The sequence below is a fragment of the Poecilia latipinna genome, unplaced genomic scaffold (genome assembly GCF_001443285.1).
Source record: "Poecilia latipinna isolate Pla-1442-1.1 unplaced genomic scaffold, P_latipinna-1.0 Scaffold1878, whole genome shotgun sequence".
NCBI lineage: Eukaryota > Metazoa > Chordata > Actinopteri > Cyprinodontiformes > Poeciliidae > Poecilia > Poecilia latipinna.
The window spans coordinates 40854-55387 of NW_015114494.1; the positions used below are offsets into that span (position 1 = coordinate 40854).

The 14534-nt window shown below is 36.7% G+C and overlaps 1 protein-coding gene across 10 annotated transcripts in view; it reads left to right on the forward strand.

Annotated features, from left to right (window-relative positions):
- abcc9 (ATP-binding cassette, sub-family C (CFTR/MRP), member 9) overlaps positions 1–13345 on the forward strand; it is a 47229-nt gene extending 33884 nt beyond the window's left edge. For 8 of the 10 annotated variants that reach the window (XR_001421790.1, XR_001421787.1, XR_001421789.1 and 5 more), the window contains 10 exons: positions 115–222; positions 524–644; positions 1325–1455; positions 2189–2267; positions 5764–5872; positions 7642–7745; positions 7817–7950; positions 8865–8927; positions 9731–9980; positions 10198–10289. Coding sequence is in view for 2 of the 10 variants with exons in the window: in XM_015015045.1 (XP_014870531.1) it covers positions 115–222; positions 524–644; positions 1325–1455; positions 2189–2267; positions 5764–5872; positions 7642–7745; positions 7817–7950; positions 8865–8927; positions 10198–10335 (987 nt within the window). In the remaining 8 variants the exon portion in view is untranslated. Of the gene's footprint in view, positions 1–114; positions 223–523; positions 645–1324; positions 1456–2188; positions 2268–5763; positions 5873–7641; positions 7746–7816; positions 7951–8864; positions 8928–9730; positions 9981–10197 lie in introns of all 10 variants that reach the window. The other 2 variants (XM_015015045.1, XM_015015046.1) reach the window with 1 other exon arrangement.
- Positions 13346–14534: the final 1189 nt, after the last annotated feature.

A 14534-nucleotide genomic window follows, 5' to 3' on the forward strand; every position in this document is an offset into this window, starting at 1 on the left:
TTATTCATTCCAGTTAACTAAAATGTTTTTCAGTGAACTGTTGAGCCTCGACGGTTCTGAGACGTTGTTAAAACCCGGAGGCGTTTTCTTCTTCTTCTCTCTGTTGGGTTTCAGGACTACCTGGGCGCGGTGATCGTCCTGACGGTGGCCGTCGCCTCCATCTGGACCTGTCAGAATGACGCCAAAGGCCTGGTGGGCCTCGGCCTGACCTACGCCCTCACGGTGAGTCACTGAGCGTCGGCTCTCATACGCACATCTGAACCTTTCTGTTTATTTTGATGATTCTGGCTCATTGTAACCAGTAAAAATGTATTTTTAATGAAGTATTGTGGGCCTACTGTAATATTTACACTAAAGTTCTGTTTACTTTAATAGACGGCCTCAAAATCCTCTCAAAGCAGCTGGTATTCATTACTTGTTAATCCTTCCACTCAACTTTCTTATTAAAATGCTTGGATAGAGCTCTCTGTGACCTATGAAAATGAGAGAAAAGATGGTTCAGGTTTTGTTTGTGTTTTTGCAGATCACCAACTACCTGAACTGGGTTGTGAGGAACTTGGCCGACTTGGAGGTCCAGATGGCAGCGGTGAAGAAAGTCAACAGCTTCCTCGGCACAGAGTCCGAGAACTACGAGGGATCGATGGGTAACTTCTGCTCATCTGGATAGGAAATATCTCTGATTTATTCCTTACTAATTATTCTATAGGTTTTTTCTGACGATTAATCGAATGAAGAAAAAAACCTCATTCTGCAGGTTTTTCATTTAACCACTTTAATATTTTTTTATATAAAATTAGAAATAAAATATGAATGTAAACAAATACTTCAATTCCTTTTTTAAAACAGAAAATAAACATTTTATTGCCTAAAATTCCCTCCTTTAATTTGAATCTTAAAGTTTTTATCTTAGATGCAAAATGTATATATTTGTTGTAATTACAACTTTAAACATGTTGTTTTTTAGTAAATAGCCTCTTTTTGACTCTGTTAGCGATAAACAACTAAATTAGTTGATAATGTCATTGACCGATTAATCACGATTAAAACGATTAATCATTTCAGCCCTATGTTTTTTAATGAATATTAAAGAATTTCTACATAAAACAAGCTCAGATCTTGTTGAAAAGTTACTTAAAGTTAATTTAATCTTATTTAAAGTGCATTAAGATATTTGTATTTAAATCTAGATAAAAATGTTCTGTTGGATGTTGTGTTTTTGCAGTGCAGAGCCGCTGGCAGCGGTTTGTGGTCTTGTTCCCTCGCTGCTGTGATCTCAGACATGCAGATAGTAAAATCCTGAGTGTTTCTTGTCCTCTGGCTGCAGACGCCTCGCAGGTCCCTGAGAACTGGCCTCATGACGGTGAGATAAAGATCCACGACCTGTGTGTGCGCTACGACCCCATGCTCAAGCCTGTGCTAAAGCACGTCAACGCCTACATCAAGCCGGGCCAGAAGGTAATTAACACGATGCTGCGAAAGGTCGCAGGAGCTGCTGCGACCCCCGACTGACCGTTAATAAAACTAAAAGTTATTTCCAGGCTACATTCACGAAGCAACTGAGGCTAAAAGTTGCACAGAAGTGACAGATTTCTGCATAGCTGATAATTCACACACCTGCAGCTTTCTGTTGGCTTTGGTGTTGAATTTTAGACAGTAAAACTGTTATTAAATGTTTCTATGGGCTACAATTAAAAAAAAACCTGGAAGAGGATCTAGTATTCAAAATTCACATTGTGAACGTTTTTGTTATTTTGGTTTAAACTGCTTCTAAAATCATAAAAACCCACCAATCCGTTTTTTAGTGTCTGAAAAATGATCCGTTTCAAAAACCTTCGGAATGTTGAGTCACACTGCTCCGTTACCTAGCAACCCCAGTGGAGCTCGCCCTGTTACCTAGCAACCCCAGTGGAGCCCGCCCTGTTGCCTAGCAACGCCAGTAGAACTCCACTACTTTTGGGTAGATTTTTTTATTTTTAATATAAAATCTCATTAAAATTCTTTAAAGTTTGTGGGAATATTTACAAAACGCCAACCAGACTCTGAATGACTCTGGTTGGTAAAGGTGTAAACTCCCACCTGGGCAGCAGCATCACGTCTCCTCCAGCCGGTTGGCACTCAGGTGAGTTTTGTGTCGCGGCGGCGCGAAGCGAGATGAAGGTTATTGATTCTCGCTCCTCTTCCTCCCCAGGTGGGAATCTGCGGCCGCACCGGCAGCGGGAAGTCCTCTCTGTCGCTCGCCTTTTTCAACATGGTGGATATTTTTGAAGGTGGGTTTTAAATTATTGATCCTTCCTCCGTCCTTTATGCTTCATTGATAAATGATTATTTTAAAATGTGCAGAAAACAATATTATTTACAATAAGTGACAATAGAAACCATGCAACTGAATAAAAGATAATGTAACTTTGAGATCATATAAAGACGTATAATAATAATAAATATTTTCAAAGATCATTAAACTTTAAATTTTAATGAACATTTAAACAGTGGAACTGGAAGACCGGTTAAATATCCAAAATAGATAAACAAAACAACAAATAAAATGAATTATGAATGTAAACATGTAAACAAAACTGTCCTTCAGAAAAAGGAGCAAGTTGAGGCTGAAGCAGCAGATTGAAAACTTTTATTATTCAGTTTTTTGAAGAAAGAAAAAAACAATAAATCACAAAATTGATTGAGTTTGTTTTAATATATCATGTGATGAATTGATTTATTGCATCAAAAGAGATGTGCTGAAATCTAAAATGAGTAAAACTGCAAAAACCAGGAAGAAAAATTTAAATGTATTGAGATTCTTGAACTGAGTTGTGATTTAAAGTTTTAAAATCTCTTTTTTTAAAACTGGGCTTGAATTTAAAAGTAAGACTTTGATGTCAACCAGTGGCAGCATCATGCTGTGTGGGGCTGGTTTTTAATGTAAAGGTGGTAAAATATGGAGACAAAATGATGCCAGAAGCTTGAAACGACCACACACCATGATGCTGCCTCTACCGTGCCTCAGAGTTGACATCCAGGTCTTGATTTTGATTTCTTTCTTTTCATGCAGTTTTATAACGTTTAATCTTTCCATGTTGGAAAAACAATAATTCAGATCTATCAGGAAGTTAAAAAAAATATTATTTTCATTGTTCAGAGTAAGATCTGCGTTTTTTTTCTGCCTCCAGAATGAGAATCTGTGAATCTGATGCCAGGATGAAGCACGATTCTCCTTTCGGGCTTGTTTTTATAACCGGATTGGAAATGGAAACTTTTCCAATGATTCACCCATTTTTAATGATGCAACCTTCAGATCTGGTTTCTAACTTTAGCTCACCAACACACTGAAAAAAGTCTTACCAAGTGTGTTTAGTCTCGTTTCCTGTGCAAATATCTTAGTTCACTTGAAGTAAGACAAAACTAACTCAAGGGCAAAATATAGAATCTGGTTTAAGTCAATAATTACTTAATATTGATGTAAAACATCAGATTATTTCACTGCAAACATGAGGAAATTGTCTTGTTATGAGTAAATTTATCTGCCAATTTCTCATCAATATTTAGGAATTATTTACTTAAACCAGCTTCTGTATCTTTTATCAAGTGTAATAAGGTATTTGCACGAGAACAAGACTAAATATACTTGCTATAATTTTGTTTTGGCAGTTTATAACTTGAAGTCAGACAATTTGCTGCATAATTACATACATTTAAAGAAACAAAATACACATTTTAGCCTAAATATATTGATGCAAACATCAGTTTTTGTTGATTTTCTGAAGTTTTTCTGACTCTGATTTCGTCAAACTGAACGTCTAGTTCAGTGAAATAACTGCTGCATTGTTCCATTGAATATGGCCGCCTCATATTTAAACGTTTCATCCTCAGTGTCTGATAGCGGCTCCTGTTTACGCGACACAAACTGTTTCAGTCTGCTGCTCCGCTCTCTGTAAACACTCCTGCAGCTCCTCCTTCCTGCTCTTTGTGTCTGCTGGGTTTAACAACCTGAAGTGGAGGATTAAAACAGAACCAAAACAGAAACGCAGGTCATAATTCAGCAGGACAGCGGCGATAAAGCCCCGCAGCCAGCTGTAGCTTTCTCTGTTTTCGCTCTGAGGGATGATGGATGCTCCCTGGCAGGTTTCTCAAAGATTACACCGTCACTTTTTCCATACGCACATACAGCTGGGCGGTTATTTAATCACACTGTAAATTAAGAGCTTTGTGTCAGCGGCGCTTCCTTATAAAGCAGTGAAGTAAAACCGGCGGCTGCTCTGAATCAACTGCTGGTGCTCTGCAGGTTTGCATTAAACCAGAGAAAATATTTCAGGAAAAAAACTCAGTTATGTTTTAAAGTAGCAAAGTCCTAAAGCATCTATTCTGAATTTCAACAATAAGAAAACTAAGAACAAGTTTTTAAATAAAAAAAAAATCAATTTTAAACACACAGCTGTTCTTGATTCACTACAATCCAGAAATACTTTTGACTTCCTCTAAAACATTTATACACATTTTAATACTTTAAACACTAAATATGCCTTAATATTTACTATTACACTCAGTAGAAACAAGCTTCACTAGATTTCACAAATAAAGAACAAAATAATATATTTAAATAAAACTATTACAACAAATGCAGGTTTTAGCACTTTTATGATGGAATAATTGCACAAAATAATGACTCCAAACAATCAGGAATGTTTTGTAGTTGTTTTTTTTTCACTAATTTTGAAATTTTGTTCCTAAACAAGAATTTTGACATTAACTATAAATATGTAAACTTTGTAGGTAGTAAATATTTTTGTATTATATTTTATACAAAATAATTTTATGCACATAAGTTGCACTTTTCTTTGAATTTATAAAATGGCAGTTTTTAAAACACAATATTTTTCTGTATTAGATATCAATCATAAATTATAAGCATAACATTTCTGGAGCTAATAAAGTTTTATTTGTTTGATGAAAACGTCTCTTTTCGCTTACAGAGGTTGCAGACGGCGATTCTAGACACCAAAGGAAAATATAGTTTAGATAAAAAAGTAGAGGTGGAACTTTGTTAAAGGATCTGTAATTAATTCAACTATTTGTCGACAAAATAAGCAAATTTTTCAATTCAAAATCAATTTTTGCTGCTAATTTATTAATTAAATTATTACTTTAAGAAAAAGGAGCTGAACAACAAATATATTTAAAGTTTTTAATCTTTTATTCAGCCATCAGATTGAAGCCCTGATCATTCATGGAGCTTCTTTAGAAATGTGGATGCTAACATTAGCATTAGCTACATGGTTAGCGTTGACATGCTGTTTTAGGCTAGCATAGCTTTGCTGATGAGCTAACTCCTTTTAGCACAATTTGAACACAACAATCATCTTTTCCAGCGTCCAATCAGATCGTTTGAAGCAGAAACTAAAACCCAGTGGGGCGAAGAGAGAAGCGGCTTCGTCCTGTCGCTGTTAGAACCATGTGCGCCAGATTTATGGGTGTACCAGAAACACACAAATAAAATGGTTCCACCTGGAAAAAAATGTGATTAATTACGTTAAAATCTATACAGGTTGGTTAAAAACTCTTCCTTACCTTCAGACATTTGTAAGCAAACCTTGGAGCGATGAAGCAGCGTTAGCGTTATGGTACACTAACCAGAGCTCCATGAAACAATCTCAGACCTGGCACTGGAGCGAAGCCCGGTCGCCAGCCGTCTCTAGAAATAGACGGCCATTAAGCTGAACCAGCCTGTAACTAAAACAATCATGATTTGGACCTGGACTGGTTCTGCAGGGCGGATCGTCATCGACGGGATCGACATCTGTAAGCTTCCCCTGCAGACGCTCCGGTCTCGACTCTCCATCATCCTGCAGGATCCGGTTCTGTTCAGCGGCTCCATAAGGTACACAAACACACACTGCTGACCCGCGCCGTCCCACCGGACTCATCAGGACCCAACAGCTTCCTCTTCCTGTTTTATGTTTGTCTATCAAAGCAACACAAGTTTATGATTTTGGTTTCTTCTGATTCGCAAAGATGAAGGTTAAAACCAGAAAAGGCTTGTTTGTATTTTTAAAAATGGAACTGGAGTTTTTCTTTTCTGACAGATTCTTGTTTTACTCTGAAACCTGACAAAATCCTGATTAAAAATGGATCCATGATGTGATTTCCAGTCAGATAATAATCATAAATAATAAAGACAACAATAATATTTGCCTTCTAAGCAGCCAGACCTTCTTATAATCTCCTAATGTGGTTTTGAACAACTGATTCAAGAGTTTTTTTGTTGCTTAATCACAAGTGTTCAGTCCAGCACCGGATTATTTTTGGGACAGATTTTATATTTTGAGCCATATAACTCATAATTAGTTACAAATACAGTCAGTATTACAGAAATTTAATTGGTTCTGGTAGGAATATCATGTGTTTTCCCTCCGGTAGATTTGGTTTGATTGGGACCAACACTGAAACATTTCTGACATTTCCAGCTTCTGTTAGTGAGTCTAAATATGGGCATTCTTTTATTCAAGTTCAAAAATATCAGTTTACACCAAAAGGAGCAGAAACAAAAATTCATGCTTCCAAATGTGTGTGAAGAAGGAGAATAGTTGAGCTGGCGGCGGCTCCAGCTGCGGGTTTGAAACGCAGCAGGAGCGCCGACTGAAACGACCCGACTTTGTCACAGACGTCACAGACGGAGGAGGTCACTGGAGACGAAGGACGCCCCGACTCCGTCCTCCTCTCCTCCTCGTGTTTGTGCTACGAGATAATCACGCCGACTGTTTGTTGAAAAAGACGGAGCATGTGGTGTTTGTTTGGACAGTTACGCTGCTTCAGATAACGCTGTGAGAGACGGCGCAGGCCGGGGTGAATGGTCGACAGTAACTGCTTCACTCACTTCCTGAACGCAGCAAATGCTCAGACAGTGAGAATCTCAGCAGGAACACGAAGAGTCACTCAGCTAAAACACAACGGCAGAAAAAGGAAGTTATAGGGAGACAAAGGAGCAAAACCTGATGGAAACCTCACAGATGTTGAGATTAATGCCAGAAATTTTCTAGAAAATAACTTTTGAAAAAAAAAAAGTTTTCTTATAAAAAAAAGTTAGAGCTTGAAAAGTCAAAAGATTTGCTAGAAAAAAATGTGGAAATTTCTGAGTTTCAAAAGTCAAAAATGTTCCACTTTTGCAACTAGGAGTCAAAAAATCTTTACTTTTTAAAGTAAAATTTTGTTATTTCCTCATTTTTCTAAGATTAATTGCGAAATTTGAATTTTTTCTAGAAAATTTTTGACTTTTCAAACGTAGAAATTTCCAAGTTTTTCCTAGAAAACATGAGTATGAAAAGTCAAAAATTTCCTAGAAAGGAAAATAATTCTGAACATTTTTAAGTTTCAAAACTTGAAAATGTTTAACTTTTGAAAGGCAGAAATGTCCATGTTTCTTCTGAAATATTTATTTTTAAAATTATATAAATAAAATATTTAAAATTATTCTCATTAGAATTTTCAACTTTTCAAACTCAGAAATTTTTATTCCTAGAAAATGTCAGTGTTTTTTTCTGTCTGTTTTGCTCGTGTCGAACTGAAACCGACGTTTTCATGTCTGTCTTCCTCCAGAGATCCTGTCGTCATTTGTTACTCATCATAATCTGTAAATTAATCCTGTTGCAGGTTTAATCTGGATCCAGAGCGCATGTGCACTGACGACCGCCTGTGGGAGGCGCTAGAGATCGCTCAGCTGAAGAACCTGGTCAAATCGCTTCCTGGAGGACTCGGTATGTTTGCTGATAACTAATCGATCGTTCAGGTGTCTTCAGGTGCAGTGAACCTCCCTCTGTGTGTCCAGATGCCGTTGTGACAGAAGGAGGGGAAAACTTCAGCGTCGGGCAGCGGCAGCTCTTCTGTCTGGCCAGAGCCTTCGTCAGGAAGAGCAGCATCCTCATCATGGACGAAGCCACGGCGTCCATCGACATGGCGACGGTTCGTCCCCCAACATGAGGAAAACCAGGACAGACGGACAATTTTACAACAGATTCAGACATTTTTCACATCAGTTTCAAATCAAATGATATAAATACAGTAAAACCAGAAGAAATTATGGAAAATTTGAGGGGAATTAGTCATGTTGCCATGTCTAAAATTTAATTGACTGGACGCCAGAATAAAGACATGATTGTCATTAATCAATAGAGATGCACAGTCTGTGACAAGGAGACATGAAAATAGTAAAAATAATTAATAAATGTGACCAAAAGGGCGTAAGCATAAAGCTGAAATGGTTAACTGTTTGTAGCCTTTAAGAAATTACTTTTATTATTCAAAAAACAATTATTAATTTTAAAAAATATAAAACATAGAAAATAATATGAAAAAGAAAATATATGTANGTATTATATATNTATATATATTTTTAAAAAATATTTAAGAAAAAACAATATGAAAAGATTTTTAAAAATAAAATTGTTAAAAAACTATACTTTAAAAAAAGAAAATCATGTTTTTAAAAAGAAATTATATTTAAAATGCCCAAACTTCTTTCCCTGTTGGAAAAAAAACATTTATTTTGTTTGTGTAATGAATTTCACTTTAGTTTTAAATCGTCTTTCCAGAGATAGAAGTTTAGAAAAGACACAGATAGATGTGCAAACGTTTCCTTTGTCAGCATGAAAATAATTTGATACTTGAACCAGTGATATAATTCTGAAACCATGGATTTGGGATTAAACGCTACTTTAAAACCTGACAGAACATTAATGTGACAGTTTTCTTTAAAGACAGGTTTCTGAAAAGTCATATTTGTGCATTAATAATGGTGTAATCATACATCATTATATTTCTGCTACAGGCTTTCTGCTGAGTTATTTTTTATCGCTCATGTTTTGTGTGTTTTGCAGGAAAACATCCTGCAGAAAGTCGTGATGACGGCGTTCGCAGACAGAACCGTCGTTACGATTGCAGTAAGTCGTCGCTTCGCTTCGGCTGTAAATAAAACCCAGACGCAGCAAAACGCTGAGATTGATGCAGATCTGCAGCTTTTTTATCATTTTCCTTTAAGGCTGCGTAACTTTTATTAAAAATATACTTTTAAATATTTGTTGAAATTGTCACCATGTTGCGATAGTTTGGTATGTGAGACAATCTGAAATAATTGAGCTCCTCTGCTTTCTTCCAGTGCTAGCTAGAAACAACCGATCAATCAGAGGCAGGAGGCGGGGCTTAGTGCTGTTAATCATTCCCCTTTGCTTTCTGTTAGCCAGAATCACCTGTCATGGTTGCTAAGGCTAGTTAGCATAAAAGGCAGATAAACAGTTTTCCTGTAATGGTCAGTTGTTTTTCCGACATTAGCGCATTTAGTGGCGAGTACATGAGGATGATTGGCAGCGCTAAGCCCCTCCTCTTGGCTCTGATTGGTTGTTTTTGGTGCATTTTTTTCAGACAGGACTAACAGCTCACTGAGGAGGATTAAACCGATCCTTTCACAGATGATCTGTCTCATGTTAAACGGCCACGACATGTTTTAACAAATATATAAATATATATTTTATGAAAGTTACAAACTGCAGCTTTAAGCATTTCTCTTGATTTTTTCCTCCTTCAAACTAAATTCATTTTCCTGCATTCGCGTTGAATACATTTCCTGTAAACTTCATCCTCTTTTACCTGCTTTCCTTTTTCTGTGTTGCGTCATGTCACCCCCTCCTCTTCTTCCTTCTCCTTTCCTTCCTCCTCCTCTTCTTCCTCCTCTTCGTCGGACCTCCAGCACCGCGTCTCCTCCATCTTGGATGCGGAGCAGGTGCTGGTCTTCTCCTCTGGGATTTTGGTGGAAAGTGACTCGGGTCCCAACCTCCTAGCGCAGGAGGAAAGCCTCTTTGGTGTGCTAGTGAGGACTCACAAGTAGACCTGGATCCGCTCAGACCCAATGCCGACCTCTGACCTCCGACCTCTGGTTTCTGGTTTCTGTCTGTTTTCCTGATTTTCCCTGCTGAAGCCTTACTGCCGCTGACTGCCTGGTTGGTACCAAATGAACTGCTGCATGCTCTCTGATCAGCACTGAACTTCTGCTACAGAACAATATTTAAAACAGCTTGTTTCAAGAAACCCTTACAGGAAAAATTAAACTCGATTCTCCTTTATCTGCAAAGTACGGATGAAAAGATGGATGAATGGATTGAAACAGGAAGCTAACCTGCCGATACAGGAAGCTAAACCGTTGTTGTGTGTCTGCAGCACCGTGTCCACACCATCCTAACCGCTGACCTGGTCATTGTGATGAAGCGAGGAAACATCCTGGAGTACGACACACCGGACACTTTGCTGGAGCAGGAAGATGGGATGTTCGCTTCCTTCGTCAAAGCCGACATGTAGACTCCAACAACCGACGGATCGGTTTTATCCTCGACTCTTTAGTTCAAACTCATTTTTGCAACAATTTTGAAACACAGAAACATCACGTCTAAACCGACGATGCAGCAGGAAGCTGTGGACAAGCTGAAACTGGACGTGTTAATCCAGTTAATCTCATCTTGGATCAGCATCATGCTCACAATCTGTGGGAAAAGTCTCACATTAAACACAGACGTCTCGTTACTTCAGTTAGTTTTATACATCATCTCTAAAGGTTTTGAACATCAATGGGGTTTTCAGTAAAACTGCAGTTATCAGGTGTTTGTTAGTAATTAGATCTACTAGATTAAATAAAGAGGTAGAATAAATTCAAACCCCAAATTATTGTGAAGTCTAGATAATTTAGCCTAAATCTTAGTTGTGCATTTTCTACAAAAAATAATAATTTATACACAATAAATTTAATTAAACCTGAAAGTGGAGAATTAAAATAAATGTACTACATTAAAGGCTGTAGTTCCTTGTGTGGTTATAAGTTTGTCCAACATTAGTAGTGGGTGGGCAGTGCTAACTAAAAAGCTAGCTGTGCTAACCCTAAATCACTAATCATAAACATTAGCTCTGCTAACGCTAAGCAGCTACACCAGCCGGGTATGTAACGCTAATGCTAAAGCGCTAAGTTTAATGATGATGATCCCCACTGTGTGTCAATAACATGAGCTACATCATAGAATAGCGCCCTCAACTGGATCAAATTTGTCATTACACACTTCTGTTTGCGCTACAGGAAAAGATTATTTGAAACAAACCTCTCACTCATGGTTTCAGTTTTATAGTTGCTTTGCTAATACTGCTGCATAGGCGAAAGAGTTTCCCCCACTTCAAAGTCGTTAGCCAAACAGTCAACAATTAAAACTTCACTCGCATGTTGAGCTTTATTTTAATTAGCTCCACGATTAGCGGGAGTGTCCCCATCAGTGTTGACGGGCTTCTCCAATCTAGAATGTTGTCAATATTTCTCTATAAACTCTTATTCTTGGTTTCACGACCAATAAAAATGCCTCCAAATATGTCCAAGATTAAGACTGACATGCGGTTAATTGCATTTATTTTGTTTTATTTCTTGTTTTCAGCAGATTCTACAAAAAACAAAGGTTGAATTACTCCAGATAGAATTCAAGATTTAGCATCTTTGAACTGCAAACACACTCAGGAAGACGTGCGTTAATCCGCCACATTAAATTGTCCCAGATGAGTTCAGTGTTTCTTTAAAGGTTTCAAAACCTGCTGTCACTGGTTTTTGTGCCTCTTGGATTTTTAAACATTTAGTGAAATTTACCCTGATATTGGTGATCCCGGACGAGCCCCCAGTTGTTTTACCTCTTTGTCTTGCTGAGTTTGTACAGGCTTTTAGGACCTTTTGTGATGTCATTCTTTTTAAACTGTTTAACTTTTACATATTGCAACACTTTTAGACTTTTATCAATTTTTACACAGATGCTAAGCAATAATAATGCAGAAAGTTTGAATGTTGGCTGGTGTTTGGTACTTCATGCAGTTTTTCTCACTGTGAAGGAAGTTTTTATTTTGTTTTTATTTTACTCTGTTTATTCTAAGATTCTGCCACAGAAATACGACTGATAGAGGAGACTGAACTGGTTCCTCATGAGGAGGAAGAGGATGAAGCCTGAGCAGCAGATTGTTATATATTTGGTTACATTGTCTGTTAGTGACAAAAGATCAGAAACTGTTTTCAAACAAAAAAGATTAATAATTACCTGAAAATATTCCTTCTAATCTTTTCAGTCTGTCATGATGAATATTGCTCCTAGTATGGATTATTTACCATGAAGTAGTTTTTGATATGGGCAGTTGTCCAGGGTGGAATCAGGAAGGGGAGGACATGAGCACAATATAAGATAATTAGAGTTGGTACTTTGACACGTTAACTTTGATTAATTAATTACCAAGAATGGGTTAAAATTTTAACATAATCGTTTGTTGTTGTTTTTTTAGGTGGGGGGGTTGTCAGTGATTCCTGAAACCGGAACCTTTGAATTTCCATGTTTCTGGTATGGCTGTAAATCTAACACACAGTAATGGACAACAAAGTCGCTTCTCTCAGCCCACTGCGGGTTAATTTTTGCTTCTAAAACGATCTGATTGGAAAAGACTATTGTTGTGTTCATGTTGTGCTAAAATGAGTTAACGAATCAGCGAAGCTATTTAAGCCTAATGCTAATTGTGCTAATGCTAATGGTAGCGTCCACAGTCTACATTTCTAAAGATGCTCCGTGAACAGATTAAAAGCAATAAATATCTTTATTGAGCTCATTTAATTCAATAATTTGGCAACAAAAAGTTTAACTGAAATGTTTATTTTGTTATGTTGGTTTTGATTAATTACAATTAACTGATTTCAGACCCTAAAATTAACTCCATTAAAAATGTCAATATAGTCCCACCACTAAAATAATACAACTTAAATATTTGAAGTTGCATAATTGGCATTTTTAATTGAAAAAATTAACTTCTCGCTCTGATTTATTAATTTTTTTGTTAAGCATCAAACCTTCTGGACTGAAACAATCTGTTTCACCTGCAGCGTGTTTCTGCTGCATGTTGTCGCTCAGTCGGTCGTATTTCTGTGCAGACGTCAGTGCGAACACTGTAAGGCGCCGCGGCTCCGCCTGCAGCCGCTGACCCTGCTGTCTGTCTGCAGTCGTGCTTTGCTGAGCGTTTTTGGCTTTCGGTACCTGAGAGGTGATTTTCTGTAAAGTCTAATTAAAACTTTTTCTAATATGATTTTTAAAAATTAGGTTCATTTAGTTAGAAATAAAGTTGAACTTCTGGAAGAAACTTTTATGAATAATGATTGGTTAAATTTTACTGGAAAGTTTTTTGTGATTTAAAAAGACATTTTGTTGCATCTTTTGTTTTACCAACTAAAAACTTTCTAATGGCCAATTTAACCTGCTGCCAGCATTTTATATATTTTTTAAAATAAAAAAACAAGATTGTATTTCTGGAAGCAATTTGCATTGTGTTTATATTCCTATTTGTTAATAATTTTGCTCTGATAATCTGATTATTACTGGCTGTTCTTTTGTTTTCAGGTGAATCTTCATCTGCAGAGCATTAATTACTGCTAAAATAATTTATAACTTTTCCTATTTGCCATTCAGACCTGAAAACATTTACTTATGTTCTTTTATGATATTTTAAATATAAACTGTTGCTATTTGCTTTAACTAAGTTAAAATAAACATATTTCACCTCTTTACAGTCAAAACTACTAATAAATCATAATTATGGCCTTTACTGTATTTAGTTTTATGCTATTTTATAATAATTCAGCAACATTTTTTCACCTCTCTGGGAGCTTTGTCTCTGTTTTCTAGTTAGTTGGTTAAACTGTTTTTATATTATTTATATTATTTTATGGCTTCTCCTCTGTCAGGAGGAAACACCAGGTTTATTAGATTTATTTCAGTTTTTTCTTTGATGTTTCATCTCAAGATGTTTCTGCTTCAGTTAAACATCACCAGGTTTGTTTTTCACTCACTGATGTTAAAATCTTTCCTCTTCAGTTCTTAACATTGTTTTGCATTATCCTTGCAGCTGAGATCAATTTTTTGCATATTTACTCTTCTGCATTCGTCTCCACTGGACTCCTTTAACACAACAAACTGTCTGTGAAAAACGGCAGCAATGAAAACAAACAAGATGAAACAAATTATTGTGACTTAGTTAAAAAATTCAGTGACATCAGCAGCTCTATGCAGAAAGTCTCACTTGTTCTGAATTCACTCGACTGTTAGAGACGGTAAATGCAAGTTTTATGCGATTTTTATAAGCATGTGTCAATTCTGTTTGCATATCTAAGGGTTTTAATAACATAAAACAATGATTTATTGTTTGTGCCTATTTTTTTACACATGAAATGACAATAAAACCGTTTTAAGTAAAGTCGGACTCTTTTCCAGCTGAAGGAGGAAACTCAGAAAGCAGGTTATGGAATACGCTGCGGAATGGCGCCCTCTGGCGTTAAATCTGTGAATTGCTCTTACAGAACTTGGAGTTAAAACCGTTTTTGATGTTATTGTCACCATGTTACATAATTATGACTCATGCTTTAATTTCTTAGCTTTATTTTTTATTAAATTTCTTAATTGGCGGCAAAACACGAGCAGAAATTAGGCTGTTTTAAAACAGTTTTT